The sequence below is a fragment of the Uranotaenia lowii genome, chromosome 3 (genome assembly GCF_029784155.1).
Source record: "Uranotaenia lowii strain MFRU-FL chromosome 3, ASM2978415v1, whole genome shotgun sequence".
Taxonomy (NCBI): domain Eukaryota; kingdom Metazoa; phylum Arthropoda; class Insecta; order Diptera; family Culicidae; genus Uranotaenia; species Uranotaenia lowii.
The window spans coordinates 15,287,262-15,313,711 of NC_073693.1; the positions used below are offsets into that span (position 1 = coordinate 15,287,262).

The following is a 26,450-nucleotide window of genomic DNA, read 5'->3' on the forward strand; positions in this document are numbered from 1 at the left end:
TGTCAAAAATGTCAAAAATGTCAAAAATGTCAAAAATGTCAAAAATGTCAAAAATGTCAAAAATGTCAAAAATGTCAAAAATGTCAAAAATGTCAAAAATGTCAAAAATGTCAAAAATGTCAAAAATGTCAAAAATGTCAAAAATGTCAAAAATGTCAAAAATGTCAAAAATGTCAAAAATGTCAAAAATGTCAAAAATGTCAAAAATGTCAAAAATGTCAAAAATGTCAAAAATGTCAAAAATGTCAAAAATGTCAAAAATGTCAAAAATGTCAAAAATGTCAAAAATGTCAAAAATGTCAAAAATTTCAAAAATGTCAAAAATGTCAAAAATGTCAAAAATGTCAAAAATGTCAAAAATGTCAAAAATGTCAAAAATGTCAAAAATGTCAAAAATGTCAAAAATGTCAAAAATGTCAAAAATGTCAAAAATGTCAAAAATGTCAAAAATGTCAACAATGTCAAAAATGTCAAAAATTTCAAAAATGTCAAAAATGTCAAAAATGTCAAAAATGTCAAAAATGTCAAAAATGTCAAAAATGTCAAAAATGTCAAAAATGTCAAAAATGTCAAAAATGTCAAAAATGTCAAAAATGTCAAAAATGTCAAAAATGTCAAAAATGTCAAAAATGTCAAAAATGTCAAAAATGTCAAAAATGTCAAAATTGTCAAAAATTTCATGATGATTCCATTTTAAAACTTCAGAAATTTTGTCTTTGAATATTTGTCGTTTAATTCTTTAATTTAAAAAATATGTTCAAAGTTTTGTCTTGAATTGGTCAATCATTAATTCAAACACAAACTCTCAAAAGTTGACATTCCGGATGCCACTCGACCGGATAATCCGTGTCTTTCATCTCTTGACAAGCATTTTGATAGCTCCGCATTGCTCATGTTCGATTCGAAGAGAAAGAAGGAAGCGTCCATAAAAACAAACCTTCTCATCAACCGCGCCGTACAAATTAGCCAAACCACGGACTGAAAACAAAAAAAGGCCACGACAAAAAAAGTCCATAAAAATCGATCTATTCGCAGAAAGAGACAGATACAAAAAGAAACTATTTTAAGCAAAATAAAACGCCACTCACAGTAATCAGTCCAACTGTTTGATCGCCCAAATTTATGGCCCTTTTAGCTTTTGACTATTTTTTTTGTTTGGCTTTTTAGATCTCCCGTTCCAGATGATCTGATGGTGTGGCCTTTTAAATTTTCCCTCTTAAGGAGGAAGGCCAGAGAAAAAAACGTGAAAAAATGGAACCAGTTTTGCCACCTCTAAATGGCGTGTTTTTAGGGGACCATTCAAATGCTAAAATCCCCGAAACCAGGCACCTACCTCCACCTCTTTCAACTCTCTAAGGAACCCTCAAAGATTGTGTGTGATGGTTGTAAATTTGATTTTGTTTATTCAGCGATAGAGAAGCAGCAGCTTAAAGAAAGGTTTTAAAAAATGGCATTCCATATTCATAAATTGATGATGGACCGACACGGTCGTTTGATGAACATCTTTCGGGCGACTAATCAAGCCGCAGCTTCGAGATTTTTCCGGTAAAATTAGGTCAGATACGGACAAACCATTCATGGCATTCTTTTGCAGTTAGATTTTCAAACAATATGTTTTTAAATCTGAATTATATCAGAAAATGAAAGGTCCTCCTGAAAAGTCGGTTTTAAAATTTGAGTTTTGATTCCTTATTTTCAATTTGACTCATTCTAGGTTTCGTCGTAGTTCTGCGTTCTGGTCCTAGACCTAGTACACACACTGTACAAATTCGAGTCCTAGCCAAAGTTTTACTCCAATTGTAAGTCCTAGTTCAGTCTTAGCTCTATTCTTAGTCTTAGTCCTAGCTTATTGTAGACTTATCCGTGACCTGATTTTTATTTCTAACTCTTATGTTAGTCCTAGTCGAAGTTGAAACCTAGTCCTAGCCTACATTCTAGTGTTGGTCCAGTCTTAGTTCTAGTCTTAGTCCTCACCCAACCCTAGTCTAATTCCTTGTCTTAGTCCAGTTTAAGTCAAGGTCTTAGTCTTAGACCTAGTCCTAGTTAAAGTGCTAGTCTTAGTCCTAATCTTAGTCGTAGTCTCAGTCTTAGTTTTAGTCCTAATCTAATTCCTAGTCTTAGCCCTAGTCTTGGTCCTAGTCTTAGTCCTAGTCTTAGTCCTAGTCTTAGTCCTAGTCTTAGTCCTAGTCTTAGTCCTAGTCTTAGTCCTAGTCTTAGTCCTAGTCTTAGTCCTAGTCTTAGTCCTAGTCTGAGCCCTAGTCTTAGTCCTAGTCTTAGTCCTAGTCTTAGTCCTAGTCTTAGTCCTAGTCTTAGTCCTAGTCTTAGTCCTAGTCTTAGTCCTAGTCTTAGTCCTAGTCTTAGTCCTAGTCTTAGTCCTAGTCTTAGTCCTAGTCTTAGTCCTAGTCTTAGTCCTAGTCTTAGTCTTAGTCTTAGTCCTAGTCTTAGTCCTAGTCTTAGTCCTAGTCTTAGTCCTAGTCTTAGTCCTAGTCTTAGTCCTAGTCTTAGTCCTAGTCTTAGTCCTAGTCTTAGTCCTAGTCTGAGCCCTAGTCTTAGTCCTAGTCTTAGTCCTAGTCTTAGTCCTAGTCTTTGTCCTAGTCTTAGTCCTAGTCTTAGTCCTAGTCTTAGTCCTAGTCTTAGTCCTAGTCTTAGTCCTAGTCTTAGTCCTAGTCTTAGTCCTAGTCTTAGTCCTAGTCTTAGTCCTAGTCTGAGCCCTAGTCTTAGTCCTAGTCTTAGTCCTAGTCTTAGTCCTAGTCTTAGTCCTAGTCTTAGTCCTAGTCTTAGTCCTAGTCTTAGTCCTAGTCTTAGTCCTAGTCTTAGTCCTAGTCTTAGTCCTAGTCTTAGTCCTAGTCTTAGTCCTAGTCTTAGTCCTAGTCTTAGTCCTAGTCTTAGTCCTAGTCTTAGTCCTAGTCTTAGTCCTAGTCTTAGTCCTAGTCTTAGTCCTAGTCTTAGTCCTAGTCTTAGTCCTAGTCTTAGTCCTAGTCTTAGTCCTAGTCTTAGTCCTAGTCTAAGTCCTAGTCTTAGTCCTAGTCCAAGTCCTAGTCCAAGTCCTAGTCCAAGTCCTAGTCCAAGTCCTAGTCCAAGTTCTAGTCCAAGTTCTAGTCCAAGTCCTAGTCCAAGTCCTAGTCCAAGTCCAAGTCCAAGTCCTAGTCCAAGTCCTAGCCCAAGTCCTAGTCCAAGTCCAAGTCCATGTCCTAGTCCTAGTCCTAAACCAAAAAATTTAATAATTAAAGCCAAGAGAAAGACGCACCTCTATGCGTGTTCATTTCTACCCCTCAAAACAGGTTTTTGCACAACAACCTTCTACAGAAGTACCCCGTCGAGGGTAATAAAACGTCAGAACTGTGAGAAATGACACGACTGACAACCGCACAGGTACAACTCGGTAACATCTTCACCCCATCCCACTTCACTTGGCCCGGCGCAGGGTCATAATTAGTTGTTGGACGGAAGACAAAAGGCCCTCTTGTTTTATTTCGTATTCACCACACCTATCCGAATGAAGAACGGAGGAATGAATGAAGTCAATGAAGGCTGCAATCAACGATCATGTTGCGACATCCATCATTGAATTTTGGCGGTTTTTTTTTTAAATTTTTAGTTTGGGTCGAATATGCTTTCTCCTGAGTCTATCTCCCCGAAGCTGGTACAACGCCTCAGGGGGGTTGTTTGAAGCTGGCCCACCCTCAGGCTTTGGGACTGATAGGTTACGAAGACTCTTAAAAAATTGCAACCGAAAGCAATACAACAAGTTTGTTGTTGTTTTCGAAAAGTTGTGCAATTCGTGGGGTTGCCTGCTTTCCGCGGGGGGTGACTTTAAGATTTTCGCAGAGATTTTGTGTTGCGTCTTGCTGCAGCAGAAGGAAAAAAAATTGAGATCAGTAGCGATAGATTAATCCCCGCAAAGTAGATGGTTGCAGCTCTGGCTTTTACTGACGTACTATAAATTAAGCCTAGTGAAGACTGTGCGTGACTTTGGGTGAGTGGGTTTTTTGGCTTAGACGCCGAGATTGAATTCGATGTTACCCTTCTTTTTTTCTCCGCTGATTTTTACCAGGGGGATTAAGATTGTGGAAATACGGTCGTGCAACTCCTAGTGCATTACATAATTCAACATGAGTACTACTAAATCTATCAACGATGATTAATGCCTCCGTGAAGGGAGTTTTGTGTTGATAGCGATCGACATCAAAAACTAACTTTTCAAGGGTTTGGTATCAATGAATGGAAAGTTTATGACTAAGCTGGCCTTTTTTTTAATTTTCGATTTGGTATCCAATTGGAAACAATTTTTTTTTTATTGCCAAAGATTTTTTTCGTATTGATAAGCGAACAACTGTTCCATGCTGAAAATTCCGTTCCGGAAAGATTTCGATTCTTAAAGAATTTTTGTGCCTTTTTCAACTTTTTTTTCCTCATTTATTCATATTCTGTCTCAATTTAGCATTTTTTTTATTGTGTCAGTTTTGTCATTCTTGTCATTTTTGTCATTTTTTTTTCTTATTTATTCATATTCTGTCTCAATTTAGCATTTTTTTTATTGTGTCAGTTTTGTCATTTTTGTCATTTTTTTTTCATTTTTGTCATTTTTGTCATTTTTGTCATTTTTGTCATTTTTGTCATTTTTTGTCATTTTTTGTCATTTTTTGTCATTTTTTGTCATTTTTGTCATTTTTGTCATTTTTGTCATTTTTGTCATTTTTGTCATTTTTGTCATTTTTGTCATTTTTGTCATTTTTGTCATTTTTGTCATTTTTGTCATTTTTGTCATTTTTGTCATTTTTGTCATTTTTGTCATTTTTGTCATTTTTGTCATTTTTGTCATTTTTTTTTCTTATTTATTCATATTCTGTCTCAATTTAGCATTTTTTTTATTGTGTCAGTTTTGTCATTTTTGTCATTTTTTTTTCATTTTTGTCATTTTTGTCATTTTTGTCATTTTTGTCATTTTTGTCATTTTTTGTCATTTTTTGTCATTTTTTGTCATTTTTGTCATTTTTGTCATTTTTGTCATTTTTTGTCATTTTTTGTCATTTTTGACATTTTTGTCATTTTTGTCATTTTTGTCATTTTTGTCATTTTTGTCATTTTTTTTCATTTTTTTCATTTTTGTCATTTTTGTCATTTTTGTCATTTTTGTCATTTTTGTCATTTTTGTCATTTTTGTCATTTTTGTCATTTTTGTCATTTTTGTCATTTTTGTCATTTTTGTCATTTTTGTCATTTTTGTCATTTTTTTTCATTTTTTTCATTTTTTTCATTTTTGTCATTTTTGTCATTTTTGTCATTTTTGTCATTTTTGTCATTTTTGTCATTTTTGTCATTTTTGTCATTTTTGTCATTTTTGTCATTTTTGTCATTTTTGTCATTTTTGTCATTTTTGTCATTTTTGTCATTTTTGTCATTTTTGTCATTTTTGTCATTTTTGTCATTTTTGTCATTTTTGTCATTTTTGTCATTTTTGTCATTTTTGTCATTTTTGTCATTTTTGTCATTTTTGTCATTTTTGTCATTTTTGTCATTTTTGTCATTTTTGTCATTTTTGTCATTTTTGTCATTTTTGTCATTTTTATCATTTTTGTCATTTTTGTCATTTTTGTCATTTTTGTCATCTTTGTCATCTTTGTCATTTTTGTCATTTTTGTCATTTTTGTCATTTGTGTCATTTTTGTCATTTTTGTCATTTTTGTCATTTTTGTCATTTTTGTCATTTTTGTCATTTTTGTCATTTTTGTCATTTTTGTCATTTTTGTCATTTTTGTCATTTTTGTCATTTTTGTCATTTTTGTCATTTTTGTCATTTTTGTCATTTTTGTCATTTTTGTCATTTTTGTCATTTTTGTCATTTTTGTCATTTTTGTCATTTTTGTCATTTTTGTCATTTTTGTCATTTTTGTCATTTTTGTCATTTTTGTCATTTTTGTCATTTTTGTCATTTTTGTCATTTTTGTCATTTTTGTCATTTTTGTCATTTTTGTCATTTTTGTCATTTTTGTCATTTTTGTCATTTTTGTCATTTTTGTCATTTTTGTCATTTTTGTCATTTTTGTCATTTTTGTCATTTTTGTCATTTTTGTCATTTTTGTCATTTTTGTCATTTTTGTCATTTTTGTCATTTTTGTCATTTTTGTCATTTTTGTCATTTTTGTCATTTTTGTCATTTTTGTCATTTTTGTCATTTTTGTAATTTTTGTCATTTTTGTCATTTTTGTCATTTTTGTCATTTCCGTATTATTTCTTTTTAATTTCTTCCGCATTGATTTTTAATTTCCGTCTCAATTCTGTCATATTTCTGTCCCATTTCTGTTTCATTTCTGTCTCATTACTGTCTCATTTCTATCTCATTTCTGCCTTATTTTTGTTTCATTTTTGTCTCATTTCTGTTTCATTTCTGATTTCTTTCTGTCTCATTTCTGTCTGATTTCTTCTGCATTTATTTTTAATTTCCGTCTCAATTATGTTTTATTACTGATTAACTTCTGTCTCATTTTGTCCCATTTCTGTCTCATTACTGTCTCATTTCTATCTCAATTTGGTCTCATTTTTGTCTCATTTCTGTCTCAATTTTGTCTCAATTCTGTTCCATTTCTGTCTCGTTTCTGTCTAATTTCTGTCCCATTTCCGTCTTTTTTCTGTCTCATTTTTGTTTTCTTTCTGTCTCATTTTTCCCGCATTTATTTTAAATTTCCATCTCAATTCTTTTTTATTACTGTCTCAATTCTGTCTCATTTCTGTCTCATTTTTGTCTCATTTCTGTCTCATTTTTGTCTTATTTCTGTCTCATTTCTGTTTCATTCCTGTCTCATTTCTGTCTCATTTCTGTCTCATTTTTGTTTCATTCTTGTCTCATTTCTGTGTCATTACTGTTTTCTTTTTGTCTCAATTCTGTCTGATTTCTTCCGCATTTATTTTGAATTTCCGTCTAAATTCTGTTTTATTATTGTCTTATTTCTGTCTCATTTTTGTCCCATTTCTGTCTCATTTTTGTCTCATTCCTGTCTCATTTCTATCTCATTTCTGTCTTATTTTTGTCTCATTTCTGTCTCAATTTTTTCTCAATTCTGTCTCATTTCTGTCTTATTTCTGTCACATAACTTTTTTCTTTCTGTCTCATTTCTGTCTGATTTCTCCCGCATTCATTTTTAATTTCCATCTCAATTCTGTTTTATTACTGTCTTGTTTCTGTCTTATTTCTGTCTCATTTTTGTCTCATTTCTGTCTCATTTCTGTCTCATTTCTGTCTCATTTCTGTCTCATTTCTGTCTCATCTCTGACCCATTTCTGCCTCACTTCTGTCCAAATTTTGCGTCATTTCTGTTTTGTTTTTATCTTTAAATCTTCAATTCTACAAATTTTTCAAATTTATGTATGTGATGTCTTATTTTTATCATTTATTTTTTCATTTTTTTCTCTTCATTTTGTTTTGTTTTTATTCGCCTCGTTATGCTTGTTTTTTGAATTTCATATTCAGAATATTTTCAAGGTTTAAAAAATTTTAGTGAAAAAAAAATCTGCGATTAATCTTTTCCATAACTCGTTATCAATTCCAGTTAAACTTTTATTTCTCTGACGGTGCGCATCGCAATTACGAAATCCAATTTCATAACTTGGGTCTTCCCATTCGGAGTGCTAATTCAAATTTTATCAAATCTGAACCGGCAATTCATCCGTCACACAAAATTTATTCCACGACTAGTAATTCGAAAGATTTATTAGACAATTGCCCAACCCCCTAGTGATGTCTGGTCATGTGAAATCGCCTTCGGCGGGGGGCACTTCAATGTTATAAAAAAAAAAACAAAAACAAAAGCTCGAGCGATGAGACACCCTCATAAATCGTAGTCAATGGTTTACTCACTTATTATTGTTGGTGGAGCCGCCGACTTCGAACTGTCCAAGGGTTTGACCCAGTACGTCTGGTGGACACATTGGCGATCCTGCCACTGCAGCACCACCGTTTGATGACGATGACGGATTGGGTGCAATCCCACGGTTTGGGCTGCTGGCAGCGGTCATTAGCAGGGATCCCCCGATGGGAGAGGAAGATGAGTAGCTGGCCGGTGAAGACCTTGAACCGGGTGCCGGTGGTGGAACTTGGGATTGTCCCCCGCTGAGGACCGGGATAGGCCGTTCCGAGTTCAACAGCCTCAGCTCTTCGCTGTTGAGATGGAAATTTCGTCGCATCCCGGGTCCGGAACTACTCCCGGGGAGCCTGTTGATGGCCGCCAACGGCGGCGGCATTAAAGAAGGTGGAGGGATTAGATCATCCGGAGGGTTTGAGGCATCAATGTTGATTCCACTGTCGGATCGTTGCTCATCTTCGCTGACTCCCAGAAGGAACGAATCGTCAAGAACGGTGACTCGTTTCTTGCTCCCGTTGGCCGTTTCAGCGGAACTCTTCCGCTGACTTCCCTCGCCATTGAGAAGAATTGGTCGATGCTGTTTCGTGGGGAAGATGATGGCCGACTTGCCGCCGCCCGAATTTGACTGGCCATTGCTGTTGTTGGCCTGAGCGATTCGTTCCGAGGCTGCCTTGGCGTAGATCTGCCTGTAGTACTTGTCTTGGTTGCCGTACAAGAAGCAAACCTTCCACCATTGCTTGCCCCCGGCAACCTGCTGCAGTGCCCCATTGCCGGAAGATCCACCGCCGGACTTGGCCGTCGTCGTCAGAGTCGTTACCGATGTAGCAGTTTGCTCATTTGTACTCATTTCACACCTCTATCTCGCTCAAGTGGAATTTTGTCGTCCAATCCACTGTGACACTTGTTTCTTCACACTTTTTTTTTCTTCAACAACACCACCGAAAACACCTTCAGTAGACCTGTGAACAATACCGCATAAATATCCGCCCACGTTTTCATGACTGGTCACTAATAACAAGTCCCTCCGAAGCAGGTTCAATGGAGCGAGTTGCGTGGGCGAAGTGCCACCTCTTGAAAAAAAAACTACTCGTTTTTGGTTTTTCACTTCTTCGCACCCACTTCTCACCAACTCACTCTCGAAAAGCATCAGCAGCAGCAGCAGTTAGCCAAAGTGTTTGTCCGGTGCTTATTTTAATTAAGTTGACGAGATATAAAAAACGCATCCCCCGGTCCCCTCGGCTTCGTTTTCCTTCCCTCAACTATGTTTAGAACCTCCCATCCACCTTCGAAAGAGTCACCAATTTGCTCTCGACTACCATCTTCCATGTTGTACCTTTCTTAGGATGAGAAGACCCACTGGTCCAGGCAACGAGGCAAATGTTCAACGCATTGAATAAATCGTTACATTTAATGGTGCATTTTTTTATTATTTAATTTTTCCATCTCTCGCCATTACTAAACAAGGTGCCATTCCGGAATGGTCAATGAAAAAAATCCGTACCAGGGCCCGTTTGGCAGCTTGTTTGGAATTTTTGTTATTGGACCTCTCTTCTCCGCCCTCTGATTGTTGCATAGATATTGGCGATTCTTGGTTTATGATCTCCCTCCCCCTTCTCTTGTTAGAGGTCTTGTTTTTGTTGTGGACTGCCCTGTCCATGGAACAATCCATGTTCCCCGAGGTTTGTGGCATGGCTTTTCAGCTTGTAAAAGGTGAAATGGTCAGACATTTAAACACTATTTTTCTTCTTCTTTGGAATGGTCTTTAACCTTATTGCTCTCGATGAGTTGGTTTATGTTTTAACTTAAGTTTTTTTTGACGACAGAACATTTGTGACATGATTGGTGGTTTTTATTTGTTTTATTGGATTGGAACTAGTTTTTCCGGTTGAATGATCATAATGCTGTGCATTGTGGTATTTGACTTAGCTTGAGTCGATCCTGTGGTCTAAAAAGCTTCGTTTTGATTCAAAAACCCATCTATGATTTTTGTGCAGAATATTGAAGGAACGTATGTAAAAATTTAATATCAACAGCACTTTTGATTCTTCTATGGAGTCAAGCCTGTTAATAGTTTTTGTGTCAATTTATGAAATCTCTACAGGAAATTTTCCGCTGAACAACTTTTTGGAAGACTTCAACTTCGAAAAACAATAAATTCAATTGACATCACTGCTGGTGTCTCACGGAGTTGCACGAAAAGAACTCATCGCTAAGCACCCAGCTTTATTGTTTTTCAAAGCCAAAAAACACGCCCCAATTCAACACCTAATAACTTTTTTGTCTAAAAAAAAACGAAGGTACGGTCTTCAACGAAGTTGTTCAGCAGAAAATCTCCAGCAAAGAATTTATAAATTTGCACAAAAACATTAGCAGGCTCAGACCCACAGAAGAAACACCAATGATGTTGATTTTCCAGTACAAAATATTCAGTTTTTTCATACAAACCTAAAATTTCAAATTTATTCATGTAAACGTTACTTAAAAATTTTTGCAAAAAATCATAAATGAGTTTTGGCCCAGAACAAAGCTTTTTAGATCTCAAATTTTGATAAATTCAAAAATGACCCCAAATCGACTCTGTCTATTGTAGCATATCTCAATGTTTAACAGTTTTTTAAGCTTAAATTTAAAGTAAATCAGTGGCTGATGCTTGAATCATCAAGGAAGAAAATCAAATCCACAGCTTCCACAGTAGACTGCCCCAAATTTGTATGGGAAATTCAAAACCTGTGAAATGTTATGCGCTGCAGGCTAAAATTGATCCTAGTCCTAGTACAAGATCTCATGCCAAATTTGGGCCAGATCGGATCACGGGAAGGGGTCGCTCAACGAGCCTGAAGTTTGTATGGGATTTTGAGACATTTTGTTCGGGAGAAACATGAAAACCAGTATTTCGTCAATAACTTTGGTTCCCGTCGGCCAATTTCTTTCAAAAACGGTTTTTCCTAAAATCTGAATTATGAAAAATATTTTATCCGAAGACTGCATTCCGATTAGAGTTAAGATAAAAAAGTTATAAGGCTTCAAAAATGGGCTAACTTTTTTAAGGATGGTATTCATCACTGTTAACGAGTCGGGGCGGTCGAACATATTGACGCCTCATTAACAGTGATGAATACCACCGTAAAAAAAGTTAGTCAATTTTTGAAGCCTAATAACTTTTTTATCTTAGCTCTTATCGAAATGCAGTCTTCGGATAAAATATTTGTCATAGTTTAGGCTTTAAGAAAACCCGTTTTTGAAAGAAATCGACCGAAGGAGACAAAAGTTATTGACGAAAAGCTAGTTTTTCATGTTTCTCTCGAACAAAATGTCTCAAAATCTCATACAAACTTCAGGCTCGTTGAGCGACCCCTTCCCGTGATCCGATCTGGCCCAAATTTGGCATGAGATCTTGTACTAGGCCCAGGATCAATTTTAGCCTGCAGCGTATAACTTTTTCAAAAGTCGGGTCATTTGGGGCAGTCTATTCCACAGTTGCTGTTGCTGAAGTTTATTTCACTATTTATAGTTATTTTTTCTACCCTCGATCAGTTTCAGAGACTCAAAAATATACAGAGGGCATGGCCTTAGGAAGGGGGGGGAGGGGGGGGGGGTTGTGGGTTAAACCCCCTCCATGAGGGTCCAAGCAAAATGTTTTTCGCTAAACATAAAATGTTAAATTCTAAATCAAATTTTGACGAACAACTAAAATTTGTCATGAGTAACAATTTCGATTTCGAACTTTGTACAAAACTTTTAAATCTCATCCTAGGTCCCAAATTTTGCCAAAGTTTTTCATAAAAAATCTCACTTTTTGATAGAAAGAATATTGAATTCCAAAAGTTAGACTCCAAAAAATCTAACGGACTCCAAAAAGTTAGACTGAGCTTGCCAGATTGCCCAAATTTTGAGCAGATTATTCACTTCACTCGCAAAATTAAAGAAAAATTTAAAATTAAGTCCATTGAATAACGTATCTTTTGAAGTAAGATGACAAGATAAACAAGAGCGAATTTTTAGAAGCCTAAATTATGATTTTAAATCGACTGATTTGTTTCGATAAGAAAAAAAATCAATGTTTCAAGAGTTTTTCTTCTTGATTTGAATGGAATAATTACGAAATTTGCCTGGATATTGGCCACATTCTGGAGAAAATTTTGAAACTATATGCCCGGTTTATAAAAAGTTCCAACATAAAATATCCCGGATTGCCTTACCCGGATAATTGGGGAAAAATTTATATTAAGTAGGTATTCAGTTTATTGTTTTTGATTTTCAGTTTCGATCATTATTGGAATTAAATCCTGATTCGAATCTTGATTTTGCATCTTAAATTAAAATAAGATATTTAAAAACTCATCACTTTGGAATATGAAAAAATATATTTAAAATTCAAACCATATTTTAAATTTGGACTTGAAATTTTTATCCTCAATTCATATTTGAACATAAGAAAGTTTAATGATTCTAGAATTGAAAAATCTGAAACAATTTCATCATTCGAAATTTTCGTTGAAATTCTTTTTGAATCAAGTAAGAGATTTCTGGTTGAGGGTTCTGATCAAATTTTGCTTTTAGGTTTAAAATTAATAGGATTTCTTGTCTGGAATTTAAAGTCAGATTTTGAATTTAGGCTCAAAATGCAAAATTCAGACTCGGAATTAAAATTTTAAATTCGTTTTCAGAATCAGCTCGAATTTATGTTTTATAATCAAGATCAAAATATCAATATGAGAATTTCATTTAGGAATAAAATCGAAGGAGATCGTAGTTTCATAACTTTGAATCTTGATTCAAAATTTAATTTTCAAATGTAATCAGAGTCAGTTTAGAAACACATACCTTGTGAAAATAACAAATTCAGAATAAGATCTGAATTCATTGATACATACTAATTTAAGAAAAATTGAAAACTTTATCACAGGGGTCAATTTATGAAATTTAATATTAAAAATGATAACTTTTGTTGATATTTTATTCTCAGATTTAGCTCGAAATAAAGTTTTATAATCAAGATTAAAATATCAATATGAGAATTTCATTTAGGAATCAAACTGAAGGAAATCACAGTTTCATAACTCTGATTCTTGATACAAAATTTAATTATGAAATGCAATCAGAGTCAGTTAAGAACACAAACCTGCTGAAAATCACAAATATAGAATAAGATCTGAATTCATTTAAAAAAAACTTGTTTTTTGGAAAAAAAATGTTAGAAACTATATTCACAGAGGTTATGTAATGAAATAAAAAATAATTATTGATAATTTTTATCTTAGATAAAGAATTTTAAATCACGATTTTAATGGGTCCAAAAGACAACCTTCCTGGATAGACATAGCTTTAGTAACAAGCCGAAGCGTCCAAAAAGCAAATATCTCAGATGTCATTGAAGTTTAATTTGACCTTTTTTTCTAGTTTGACACTGTTTTTGCATCGGAATTAATATCAAAATTAATGACTTCATTGTGCAGCTTGTTGATGCTTAATACTGTTTTAAAACAACGCTGGATTAATTCAAATTATCTCCAAAACGTGTTAATATTTTTAATCCATTATTACAAAAAAGTTGAACTTTAGATGACCAAAAATAGACTACTAAAGGTTTTTAGTTTTTTACTCATCTATGATGCATGCTTGTATTTTCGAGGAATTCAACTTATTTTGTGGAATACTATGGAACTCTATTTTCTTAATTGATTTTCATATAAAATCTGTTTAATTTTTAAATAAAAACGTGAACTCACCCTGATGTGTAAAACACCTTGTTTTGATAATTTTGTATTTCCGTGCTTTGTTAAATCATTTCTAGTTTGGTTTTATTTACAACTATTGTAAACTTTTGCAAATTCCGCGATTCGGATCTGTATTAAAAGGGTTAAGTCTTTCAAGAATAAATCAATGAATTCATTTTTTTCACATTTTTGACGAGCAATGACTTTGAAAAAGGAAAATAATGACAATCAATCTTATTCTATTGTGTTATATGATTTAAAAACACAAATCATCAGAACTTGATAAAATGATTTTAAAATAATATGCATTTAATATTTGAAAAAAAAAACTGAAAATCAGCACATGAAATGAATAAATTAAATTCAATTCATGAAAGAAACATGTAACTGAAATTAAAAATTCAGAATTTATTATTTTTGACAGCATTTTCAAATAAAATTTAGTAGTTGAAAGACACTTTTAAGTCATGTTGTCTTGAAAAAAAACTGATCAAATCTAAATAATAAAAATGCAAACTAAGAAAATTGAAGCCAGGTGACAACAAGACAGATGAAGACAAACGATCCTGATAGCTGTATCTTGAATAGCATTAAGAATGATGAACCTTCACAGGAATGCCAATCAGCTCCGAAAACTGAGTTTAGAACAGCATCTTATGAATAACAATCAAATGAAATGTTTCTGCAAAGGTTATACAGTTTTGAAAATTTCCAGGCTATCGAAAGCAGTTTTTTGAGGTTTTCTATTCTCATCCTACGGTTACACAGCTTTGAAATAAACAGTCAAAAACCGCAAAAACAAATAAAAAAGTTAAACATCGCATATCTACTCTGAAGTAAAAGTTAGGGTTGTGTTTCGTTCATATGAATTGTACTGCAAGAATCAAGGAATATTTTTCATTCAAAGTTATAATTTTTGGAACTTTCAATACATCTCTTACGATTTCTGAATGCAAAATTTTGTTTTCTCATATACATTTCCATACAAAACTAAAACTCGATGCGCTTATTCAAGACTGGATGGATCGCATCCAAAATTTTAATTTCTATTCCTGGCAGCAAAAACAACTAAAAAAAGTTATGGAGGGTTTAAAAATTTCAGAATATTAAATTTACACTTGTAGCGGTCTAAGGATCATATTTCAAAAACCTGCCAAAGCACCAACAATAAGAATGAAGTATAGTCACGGAACTAACAAATTATTCATTTTATATTTCAGATTGACTCGTATTTCGTTTATTAGGTTCTAGTTTGAAATTTCAACCCTTTCTTAACACTTCCATATTTTATTTTAATCTTTGATTCTGGAAATACTTTGAACGTAAGGATCACTTATCATTTGACTCGAATTTCAATTAAACCTACGGAATCACAGAACTATAGATTTATATTTGTTAAAACCTGAGGTCATTTTGACAATCTAAGTTGTAGCAAGTATGAATAAGTAAATGAAGGATTAGTCGGAATTGTACTGAATTTATTTCGTTATTTAACTTAAATAAATAGAAATCTATTCTGAAATAAAATAACGACCGTTTTTATGTGTGAGTTTTGCAGACACATGAAGTTAAATTTGATAATTAAAAAAAAGGTCTTCGCATAATTGGAGAAGATGAAATTTTTCGTCCACATCAATGATAAGTTAAAATTAAGGAGATGTTGAATTCATTTAAAAAAAATTGTTTTTTAAATGATGTTCTTGTATTGCCCGAAAAAGTATAAATATTCTACTTATATCAATATGTCCATATCTTTCACTTTTTCAAACCAAGTTAGAAGAATATAAGTACTGAGGATCACTTAATTTTGCCGATTTACTTAATTTCGGCCAGAAAACAATAATGCAGCTTTTTCAAAGTTGGAAACTTTGAAAAATTTTATGTTTTGGCTCTTCTGTCTCAAAAGATTGCCGATCACTAAACTATATAGACTGATCTCATGAGTTATAAACTAAAATAGCAAAAAAAAATAGATCTAAAAATAGATAATAGACTCTATTATTTGAATATTTTCCATTTTTTCACTTCTGAGAACTGCTTTTTATGAAGAAAGATTATGAAACTTTTTTTTTTTAAGAAAAGACAGAATTATTAAAAATAAAGGTTTCCTTCTAAGCGATAAAAGTTCTTTTGCTTGAAACATTTAACACAGCCAACAACATTCCGGAATCCAGTTGCTTTGGAATAAAAAAAATTTCAGTAGTTCAAATTCAAGCTCAACACTTTAAATAACTCAACAAGTTATTTGGTGAGATACGGAATTCAGCCCACGGAATGACATCTTTCAGCTGTTTGAGTTTAGAAGACCGACTTCATTTCAACCTCTAAGGTGTTAAAAACAAGTTGACTTCCACTGACAGTCGACGATTGCAGTTTTGTGTCCTTGATGGGTCATGTAACCTTAAAGTTGATATTTTTTGATATATTATTAATTCTGTTATGATTAACCCAAAAAATAAGTACTTATTAAAACATGAGGAGTAGACTGCCCCAAATTTGTATGGGAAATTCAAAACCTGTGAAATGTTATGCGCTACAGGCTAAAATTGATCCTAGGCCTAGTACAAGATCTCATGCCAAATTTGGGCCAGATCGGATCACGGGAAGGGGTCGCTCAAAGAGCCTGAAGTTTGTATGGGATTTTGAGACATTTTGTTCGGGAGAAACATGAAAAACCAGTTTTTCATCAATAAATTTGGTTCCCGTCGGTCGATTTCTTTCAAAAACGGGTTTTCTTAAAGCCTAAACTATGAAAAACATTTCATCCGAAGTTTGCATATCGATAAGAGTTAAGACAAAAAAGTTATTAGGCTTCCAAAATGGGCTAACTTTTTCAAGGATGGTATTCATCACTGTAAATGAGTAGGGGCGGTCGAACTTATTGACGCCTCATTAGCAGTGATGAATACCACCGTAAAAAAGTTAGCCCATTTTGGAAGTCCAATAACTTTTTTGTCTTAACTTTTATCGATATGCAGTCTTCGGATGAAATGTTTTTCATAATTTAGGCTTTAAGAAAACCCGTTTTTGAAAGAAATCGGCCGACGGGAACCAAAGTTATTGATGAAAAACTGGTTTTTCATGTTTCTCCCGAACAAAATGTCTCAAAATCCCATACAAACTTCAGGCTCGTTGAGCGACCCCTTCCCGTGATCCGATCTCGCCCAAATTTTGCATGAGATCTTGTACTAGGCCTAGGACCAATTTTAGCCTGCAGCGCATAACTTTTTCAAAAGTCGGGTCATTTGGGGCACTCTAATGAGGAGTCAAAAAAGTAATGACTGGACCGCTGCATGGATAATTACAAATTTTATCATTTCTCATATCATTTTTTGGTTGTTTTGACAGCCTTGAATTTTTTTTGGAGCAACGAGTTTCAATTTTGTAGGGAAATAAGTAAGGCAAATCATGGCAAACGAACCCAAGGTCCTTTTTGAGCCCAAATCCTGCTGAGGTTTGCATACAAATTTTTAAGGTAATAGAAAATTAAAAGTTTCAGTAATTCTCTCGTTTTTTTTTGCCTAACTACAAGAATATGCCTTTTTCAACATTTTCAAAGGGCGTGAAATTTTTTGCTTCGTAATGTTTACATTCAAAGCCTTTGCAACCTGTTCGTAGTTTGAAATTGTTTCTGTTAATTATAATTAATTATTTTTGTTTGTCATAAGTTGTTGAATCTTGAGACTTCCGTTCTATGTTGATACGTCGTCAGGCTTGTTTATAGTAAATTTTGAACACCTTGAAGCATGTGAATCTTTTTAAGATACCTGGTCACAAAAAGTTTCTAATGTTTGTTTATAACGAGCATTTAAATTGTCTACGAAATCTGAAGGCTCAAAAAAGGATAATTTTTTTTAAATCCTTATTTCAAAAATTTAAGCTTGATCTTGCTATAAGTCGTTCTTGAGATCAGAATCTTAGTTTTCATTGTTGTCTTTGGAATATAAGCATAAAATTTCAAAACAAAAAATTATTCTGATATAACAGCGGTATTTCATTTTAACCCCAAGTTGGGCTCTCCACACATCATTAATCTAGTTCAGAAATGTTCCAGAATTAAAAAAAAAACATAAAAACAGCGGCAGCTTGTTTCCGGCTGGAAAGCCGTTTCCAGTTCTAATCGTTTGATGCCTGATATGGAAACCCACCAGCAACGGCACCAACCCAAGTAAGGCGATCACTACTCAACAATCGTTTAATTATGTAAAATACGATCAACTTCTTCTGATGGCTGCCGACCGCCTCCACTGCTTTGCTTCAAGCTGTTTTGTCACTGCTGACAGCCATTTCAGAAATCCGGGCCCCAATAAAAGCAGATACAAATAACACCCCAAACCAGACACTTGGCTCTTCCAATCTGAGCACAGGGTTCCATTAACCCAAACCTGACTGAAAGCAGGACTGGTCATTGAGTTTATTTCTTTCGTTTGTTTTTGAATAACATCCTAGAAGTAACACCCAACACACAAGAGTGTGAAACGGCAGCCATTTGTAGTACCTGCTAGTTGGTTTAAATGATTGGAATTTTCGGATTAAAGCTTGCGCAAGTCGAGTCTGTCGGCCATTGGAAAATGGCAACCAGCAATTTCCCGAAAAATGCCACGATCCTTGGGCTGTGATTAGAGCAGCCAAGCAGCTGTCGGTTAACTTAAGCTTTTCTGTGGTTTGGAATTTGAATGGAGAAATGCGCCTGGATTTTATTTGTTTTTTTTTCTGTTTCAAAGGTTTCAAATGGTTGGAAATGGGCGTTGGGAAATAAAAGGCAGGCAAACGCTCTCTTTGAAAGGATCATAAAAATGCAGATGATCTTCGGAGCTTAAGTCGCGCTGTCGTTTCGAGGTGAGATTTTTTCCGCTGAATTGCGAATCGAACTGAAAAATTGATCAAGATTGTTGGTTCGAGACCAGCCGCTGAATGGGACTATTGCTGAGCATTGTTTCGTTTTGTTTATTTCGTTGTGCGGCTAATAAGGTATAGATAAAGCTGGAAACTCGTTGAAAGTTTAAAACCAAAAAAAGATCCATGAGACCGGAATTTTTAACAGATATGTTAGATTTTGACTGGTTGATTTTACTAGAAGACTCTCCCTAAAGCCACAGAAAGTTTGAACATAAAATACGACAACATCAGCCATTTAAACAATTATGAAAAGTTTGACAATTTTGACAATTTTGACAATTTTGACAACTTTGACAATTTTGACAGTTTTGAAAAATTTTGACAATTTTGTCAATTTTGTCAATTTTGACAATTTTGACAATTTTGACAATTTTGACAATTTTGACAATTTTGACAATTTTGACAATTTTGACAATTTTGACAATTTTGACAATTTTGACAATTTTGACAATATTGACAATTTTGACAATTTTGACAATTTTGACAATTTTGACAATTTTGACAATTTTGACAATTTTGACAATTTTGACAATTTTGACAATTTTGACAATTTTGACAATTTTGACAATTTTGACAATTTTGACAATTTTGACAATTTTGACAATTTTGACAATTTTGACAATTTTGACAATTTTGACAATTTTGACAATTTTGACAATTTTGACAATTTTGACAATTTTGACAATTTTGACAATTTTGACAATTTTGACAATTTTGACAATTTTGACAATTTTGACAATTTTGACAATTTTGACAATTTTGACAATTTTGACAATTTTGACAATTTTGACAATTTTGACAATTTTGACAATTTTGACAATTTTGACAATTTTGACAATTTTGACAATTTTGACAATTTTGACAATTTTGACAATTTTGACAATTTTGACAATTTTGACAATTTTGACAATTTTGACAATTTTGACAATTTTGACAATTTTGACAATATTGACAAATTTGGAAAATTTTGACAATTTTGACAATTTTGACAATTTTTAAAAAATTTTGACAATTTTGACAATTTTGACAATTTTGACAATTTTGACAATTTTGACAATTTTGACAATTTTGACAATTTTGACAATTTTGACAATTTTGACAATTTTGACAATTTTGACAATTTTGAAAATTTTGACAATTTGACAATTTTGACAATTTTGACAATTTTGACAATTTTGACAATTTTGACAATTTTGACAATTTTGACAATTTTGACAATTTTGACAATTTTGACAATTTTGACAATTTTGACAATTTTGACAATTTTGACAATTTTGACAATTTTGACAATTTTGACAATTTTGACAATTTTGACAATTTTGACAATTTTGACAATTTTGACAATTTTGACAATTTTGACAATTTTGACAATTTTGACAATTTTGACAATTTTGACAATTTTGACAATTTTGACAATTTTGACAATTTTGACAATTTTGACAATTTTGACAATTTTGACAATTTTGACAATTTTGACAACTTTGACAATTTTGACAATTTTGACAATTTTGACAATTTTGACAATTTTGACAATTTTGACAATTTTGACAATTTTGACAATTTTGACAATTTTGACAATTTTGACAATTTTGACAATTTTGACAATTTTGACAATTTTGACAATTTTGACAATTTTGACAATTTTGACAATTTTGACAATTTTGACAATTTTGACAATTTTGACAATTTTGACAATTTTGACAATTTTGACAATTTTGACAATTTTGACAATTTTGACAATTTTGACAATTTTGACAATTTTGACAATTTTGACAATTTTGACAATTTTGACAATTTTGACAATTTTGACAATTTTGACAATTTTGACAATTTTGACAATTTTGACAATTTTGACAATTTTGACAATTTTGACAATTTTGACAATTTTGACAATTTTGACAATTTTGACAATTTTGACAATTTTGACAATTTTGACAATTTTGACAATTTTGACAATTTTGACAATTTTGACAATTTTGACAATTTTGACAATTTTGACAATTTTGACAATATTGACAATTTTGACAATTTTGACAATTTTGACAATTTTGACAATTTTGACAATTTTGACAATTTTGACAATTTTGACAATTTTGACAATTTTGACAATTTTGACAATTTTGACAATTTTGACAATTTTGACAATTTTGACAATTTTGACAATTTTGACAATTTGGACAATTTTGACAATTTTGACAATTTTGACAATTTTGACAATTTTGACAATTTTGACAATTTTGACAATTTTGACAATTTTGACAATTTTGACAATTTTGACAATTTTGACAATTTTGACAATTTTGACAATTTTGACAATTTTGACAATTTTGACAATTTTGACAATTTTGACAATTTTGACAATTTTGACAATTTTGACAATTTTGACAATTTTGACAATTTTGACAATTTTGACAATTTTGACAATTTTGACAATTTGACAATTTTGACAATTTTGACAATTTTGACAATTTTGACAATTTTGACAATATTGACAAATTTGGAAAATTTTGACAATTTTGACAATTTTGACAATTTTGACAATTTTGACAATTTTGACAATTTTGACAATTTTGACAATTTTGACAATTTTGACAATTTTGACAATTTTGACAATTTTGACAATTTTGACAATTTTGACAATTTTGACAATTTTGACAATTTTGACAATTTTGACAATTTTGACAATTTTGACAATTTTGACAATTTTGACAATTTTGACAATTTTGACAATTTTGACAATTTTGACAATTTTGACAATTTTGACAATTTTGACAATTTTGACAATTTGACAATTTTGACAATTTTGACAATTTTGACAATTTTGACAATTTTGACAATTTTGACAATTTTGACAATTTTGACAATTTTGACAATTTTGACAATTTTGACAATTTTGACAATTTTGACAATTTTGACAATTTTGACAATTTTGACAATTTTGACAATTTTGACAATTTTGACAATTTTGACAATTTTGACAATTTTGACAATTTTGACAATTTTGACAATTTTGACTATTTTGACAATTTTGACAATTTTGACAATTTTGACAATTTTGACAATTTTGACAATTTTGACAATTTTGACAATTTTGACAATTTTGACAATTTTGACAATTTTGACAATTTTGACAATTTTGACAATTTTGACAATTTTGACAATTTTGACAATTTTGACAATTTTGACAATTTTGACAATTTTGACAATTTTGACAATTTTGACAATTTTGACAATTTTGACAATTTTGACAATTTTGACAATTTTGACAATTTTGACAATTTTGACAATTTTGACAATTTTGACAATTTTGACAATTTTGACAATTTTGACAATTTTGACAATTTTGACAATTTTGACAATTTGACAATTTTGACAATTTTGACAATTTTGACAATTTTGACAATTTTGACAATTTTGACAATTTTGACAATTTTGACAATTTTGACAATTTTGACAATTTTGACAATTTTGACAATTTTGACAATTTTGACAATTTTGACAATTTTGACAATTTTGACAATTTTGACAATTTGACAATATTGACAATTTTGACAATTTTGACAATTTTGACAATTTTGACAATTTTGACAATTTTGACAATTTTGACAATTTTGACAATTTTGACAATTTTGACAATTTTGACAATTTTGACAATTTTGACAATTTTGACAATTTTGACAATTTTGACAATTTTGACAATTTTGACAATTTTGACAATTTTGACAATTTTGACAATTTTGACAATTTTGACAATTTTGACAATTTTGACAATTTGACAATTTTGACAATTTTGACAATTTTGACAATATTGACAATTTTGACAATTTTGACAATTTTGACAATTTTGACAATTTTGACAATTTTGACAATTTTGACAATTTTGACAATTTTGACAATTTTGACAATTTTGACAATTTTGACAATTTTGACAATTTTGACAATTTTGACAATTTTGACAATTTTGACAATTTTGACAATTTTGACAATTTTGACAATTTTGACAATTTTGACAATTTTGACAATTTTGACAATTTTGACAATTTTGACAATTTTGACAATTTTGACAATTTTGACAATTTTGACAATTTTGACAATTTTGACAATTTTGACAATTTTGACAATTTTGACAATTTTGACAATTTTGACAATTTTGACAATTTTGACAATTTTTGACAATTTTGACAATTTTGACAATTTTGACAATTTTGACAATTTTGACAATTTAGACAATTTTGACAATTTTGACAATTTTGACAATTTTGACAATTTTGACAATTTTGACAATTTTGACAATTTTGACAATTTTGACAATTTTGACAATTTTGACAATTTTGACAATTTTGACAATTTTGACAATTTTGACAATTTTGACAATTTTGACAATTTTGACAATTTTGACAATTTTGACAATTTTGACAATTTTGACAATTTTGACAATATTGACAAATTTGGAAAATTTTGACAATTTTGACAATTTTGACAATTTTTAAAAAATTTTGACAATTTTGACAATTTTGACAATTTTGACAATTTTGACAATTTTGACAATTTTGACAATATTGACAATTTTGACAATTTTGACAATTTTGACAATTTTGACAATTTTGACAATTTTGACAATTTTGACAATTTTGACAATTTTGACAATTTTGACAATTTTGACAATTTTGACAATTTTGACAATTTTGACAATTTTGACAATTTTGACAATTTTGACAATTTTGACAATTTTGACAATTTTGACAATTTTGACAATTTTGACAATTTTGACAATTTTGACAATTTTGACAATTTTGACAATTTTGACAATTTTGACAATTTTGACAATTTTGACAATTTTGACAATTTTGACAATTTTGACAATTTTGACAATTTTGACAATTTTGACAATTTTGACAATTTTGACAATTTTGACAATTTTGACAATTTTGACAATTTTGACAATTTTGACAATTTTGACAATTTTGACAATTTTGACAATTTTGACAATTTTGACAATTTTGACAATTTTGACAATTTTGACAATTTTGACAATTTTGACAATTTTGACAATTTTGACAATTTTGACAATTTTGACAATATTGACAAATTTGGAAAATTTTGACAATTTTGACTATTTTGACAATTTTTAAAAAATTTTGACAATTTTGACAATTTTGACAATTTTGACAATTTTGACAATTTTGACAATTTTGACAATTTTGACAATTTTGACAATTTTGACAATTTTGACAATTTTGACAATTTTGACAATTTTGACAATTTTGACAATTTTGACAATTTTGACAATTTTGACAATTTTGACAATTTTGAAAATTTTGACAATTTTGACAATTTTGACAATTTTGACAATTTTGACAATTTTGACAATTTTGACAATTTTGACAATTTTGACAATTTTGACAATTTTGACAATTTTGACAATTTTGACAATTTTGACAATTTTGACAATATTGACAAATTTGGAAAATTTTGACAATTTTGACAATTTTGACAATTTTTAAAAAATTTTGACAATTTTGACAATTTTGACAATTTTGACAATTTTGACAATTTTGACAATTTTGACAATTTTGACAATATTGACAATTTTGACAATTTTGACAATTTTGACAATTTTGACAATTTTGACAATTTTGACAATTTTGACAATTTTGACAATTTTGACAATTTTGACAATTTTGACAATTTTGACAATTTTGACAATTTTGACAATTTTGACAATTTTGACAATTTTGACAATTTTGACAATATTGACAAATTTGGAAAATTTTGACAATTTTGACAATTTTGACAATTTTTAAAAAATTTCGACAATTTTGACAATTTTGACAATTTTGACAATTTTGACAATTTTGACAATTTTGACAATTTTGACAATTTTGACAATTTTGACAATTTTGACAATTTTGACAATTTTGACAATTTTGAAAATTTTGACAATTTTGACAATTTTGACAATTTTGACAATTTTGACAATTTTGACAATTTTGACAATTTTGACAATTTTGACAATTTTGACAATTTTGACAATTTTGACAATTTTGACAATTTTGACAATTTTGACAATTTTGACAATTTTGACAATTTTGACAATTTTGACAATTTTGACAATTTTGACAATTTTGACAATTTTGACAATTTTGACAATTTTGACAATTTTGACAATTTTGACAATTTTGACAATTTTGACAATTTTGACAATTTTGACAATTTTGACAATTTTGACAATTTTGACAATTTTGACAATTTTGACAATTTTGACAATTTTGACAATTTTGACAATTTTGACAATTTTGACAATTTTGACAATTTTGACAATTTTGACAATTTTGACAATTTTGACAATTTTGACAATTTTGACAATTTTGACAATTTTGACAATTTTGACAATTTTGACAATTTTGACAATTTTGACAATTTTGACAATTTTGACAATTTTGACAATTTTGACAATTTTGACAATTTTGACAATTTTGACAATTTTGACAATTTTGACAATTTTGACAATTTTGACAATTTTGACAATTTTGACAATTTTGACAATTTTGACAATTTTGACAATTTTGACAATTTTGACAATTTTGACAATTTTGACAATTTTGACAATTTTGACAATTTTGACAATTTTGACAATTTTGACAATTTTGACAATTTTGACAATTTTGACAATTTTGACAATTTTGACAATTTTGACAATTTTGACAATTTTGTCAATTTTGTCAATTTTGACAATTTTGACAATTTTGACAATTTTGACAATTTTGACAATTTTGACAATTTTGACAATTTTGACAATTTTGACAATTTTGACAATTTTGACAATTTTGACAATTTTGACAATTTTGACAATTTTGACAATTTTGACAATTTTGACAATTTTGACAATTTTGACAATTTTGACAATTTTGACAATTTTGACAATTTTGACAATTTTGACAATTTTGACAATTTTGACAATTTTGACAATTTTGACAATTTTGACAATTTTGACAATTTTGACAATTTTGACAATTTTGACAATTTTGACAATTTTGACAATTTTGACAATTTTGACAATTTTGACAATTTTGACAATTTTGAAAATTTTGACAATTTTGACAATTTTGACAATTTTGACAATTTTGACAATTTTGACAATTTTGACAATTTTGACAATTTTGACAATTTTGACAATTTTGACAATTTTGACAATTTTGACAATTTTGACAATTTTGACAATTTTGACAATTTTGACAATTTTGACAATTTTGACAATTTTGACAATTTTGACAATTTTGACAATTTTGACAATTTTGACAATTTTGACAATTTTGACAATTTTGACAATTTTGACAATTTTGACAATTTTGACAATTTTGACAATTTTGACAATTTTGACAATTTTGACAATTTTGACAATTTTGACAATTTTGACAATTTTGACAATTTTGACAATTTTGACAATTTTGACAATTTTGACAATTTTGACAATTTTGACAATTTTGACAATTTTGACAATTTTGACAATTTTGACAATTTTGACAATTTTGACAATTTTGACAATTTTGACAATTTTGACAATTTTGACATTTTTGACAATTTTGACAATTTTGCCATTTTTGCCATTTTTGACAATTTTGACAATTTTGACAATTTTGACAAATTTGACAATTTTGACAATTTTGACAATTTTGACAATTTTGACAATTTTGACAATTTTGACAATTTTGACAATTTTGACAATTTTGACAATTTTGACAATTTTGACAATTTTGACAATTTTGACAATTTTGACAATTTTGACAATTTTGACAATTTTGACAATTTTGACAATTTTGACAATTTTGACAATTTTGACAATTTTGACAATTTTGACAATTTTGACAATTTTGACAATTTTGACAATTTTGACAATTTTGACAATTTTGACAATTTTGACAATTTTGACAATTTTGACAATTTTGACAATTTTGACAATTTTGACAATTTTGAC

At 30.6% G+C, this 26,450-nt stretch overlaps 2 protein-coding genes across 2 annotated transcripts in view; one reads left to right on the forward strand and one right to left on the reverse strand.

The window, feature by feature from the left end:
- Positions 1 to 8,802, reverse strand: part of LOC129750599 (protein prickle-like) — a 73,875-nt gene extending 65,073 nt beyond the window's left edge. Inside the window, exon 1 of the mRNA XM_055745563.1 lies at positions 7,856 to 8,802. Coding sequence (XP_055601538.1) covers positions 7,856 to 8,706 — 851 coding nt within the window. The 5' untranslated portion in view covers positions 8,707 to 8,802. The remainder of the gene's footprint in view (positions 1 to 7,855) is intronic.
- The window catches only part of LOC129750601 (electron transfer flavoprotein beta subunit lysine methyltransferase-like), a 324,916-nt gene that overhangs the window by 251,940 nt on the left and 46,526 nt on the right, over positions 1 to 26,450 (forward strand). The gene's annotated exons all lie outside the window — the stretch shown is intronic.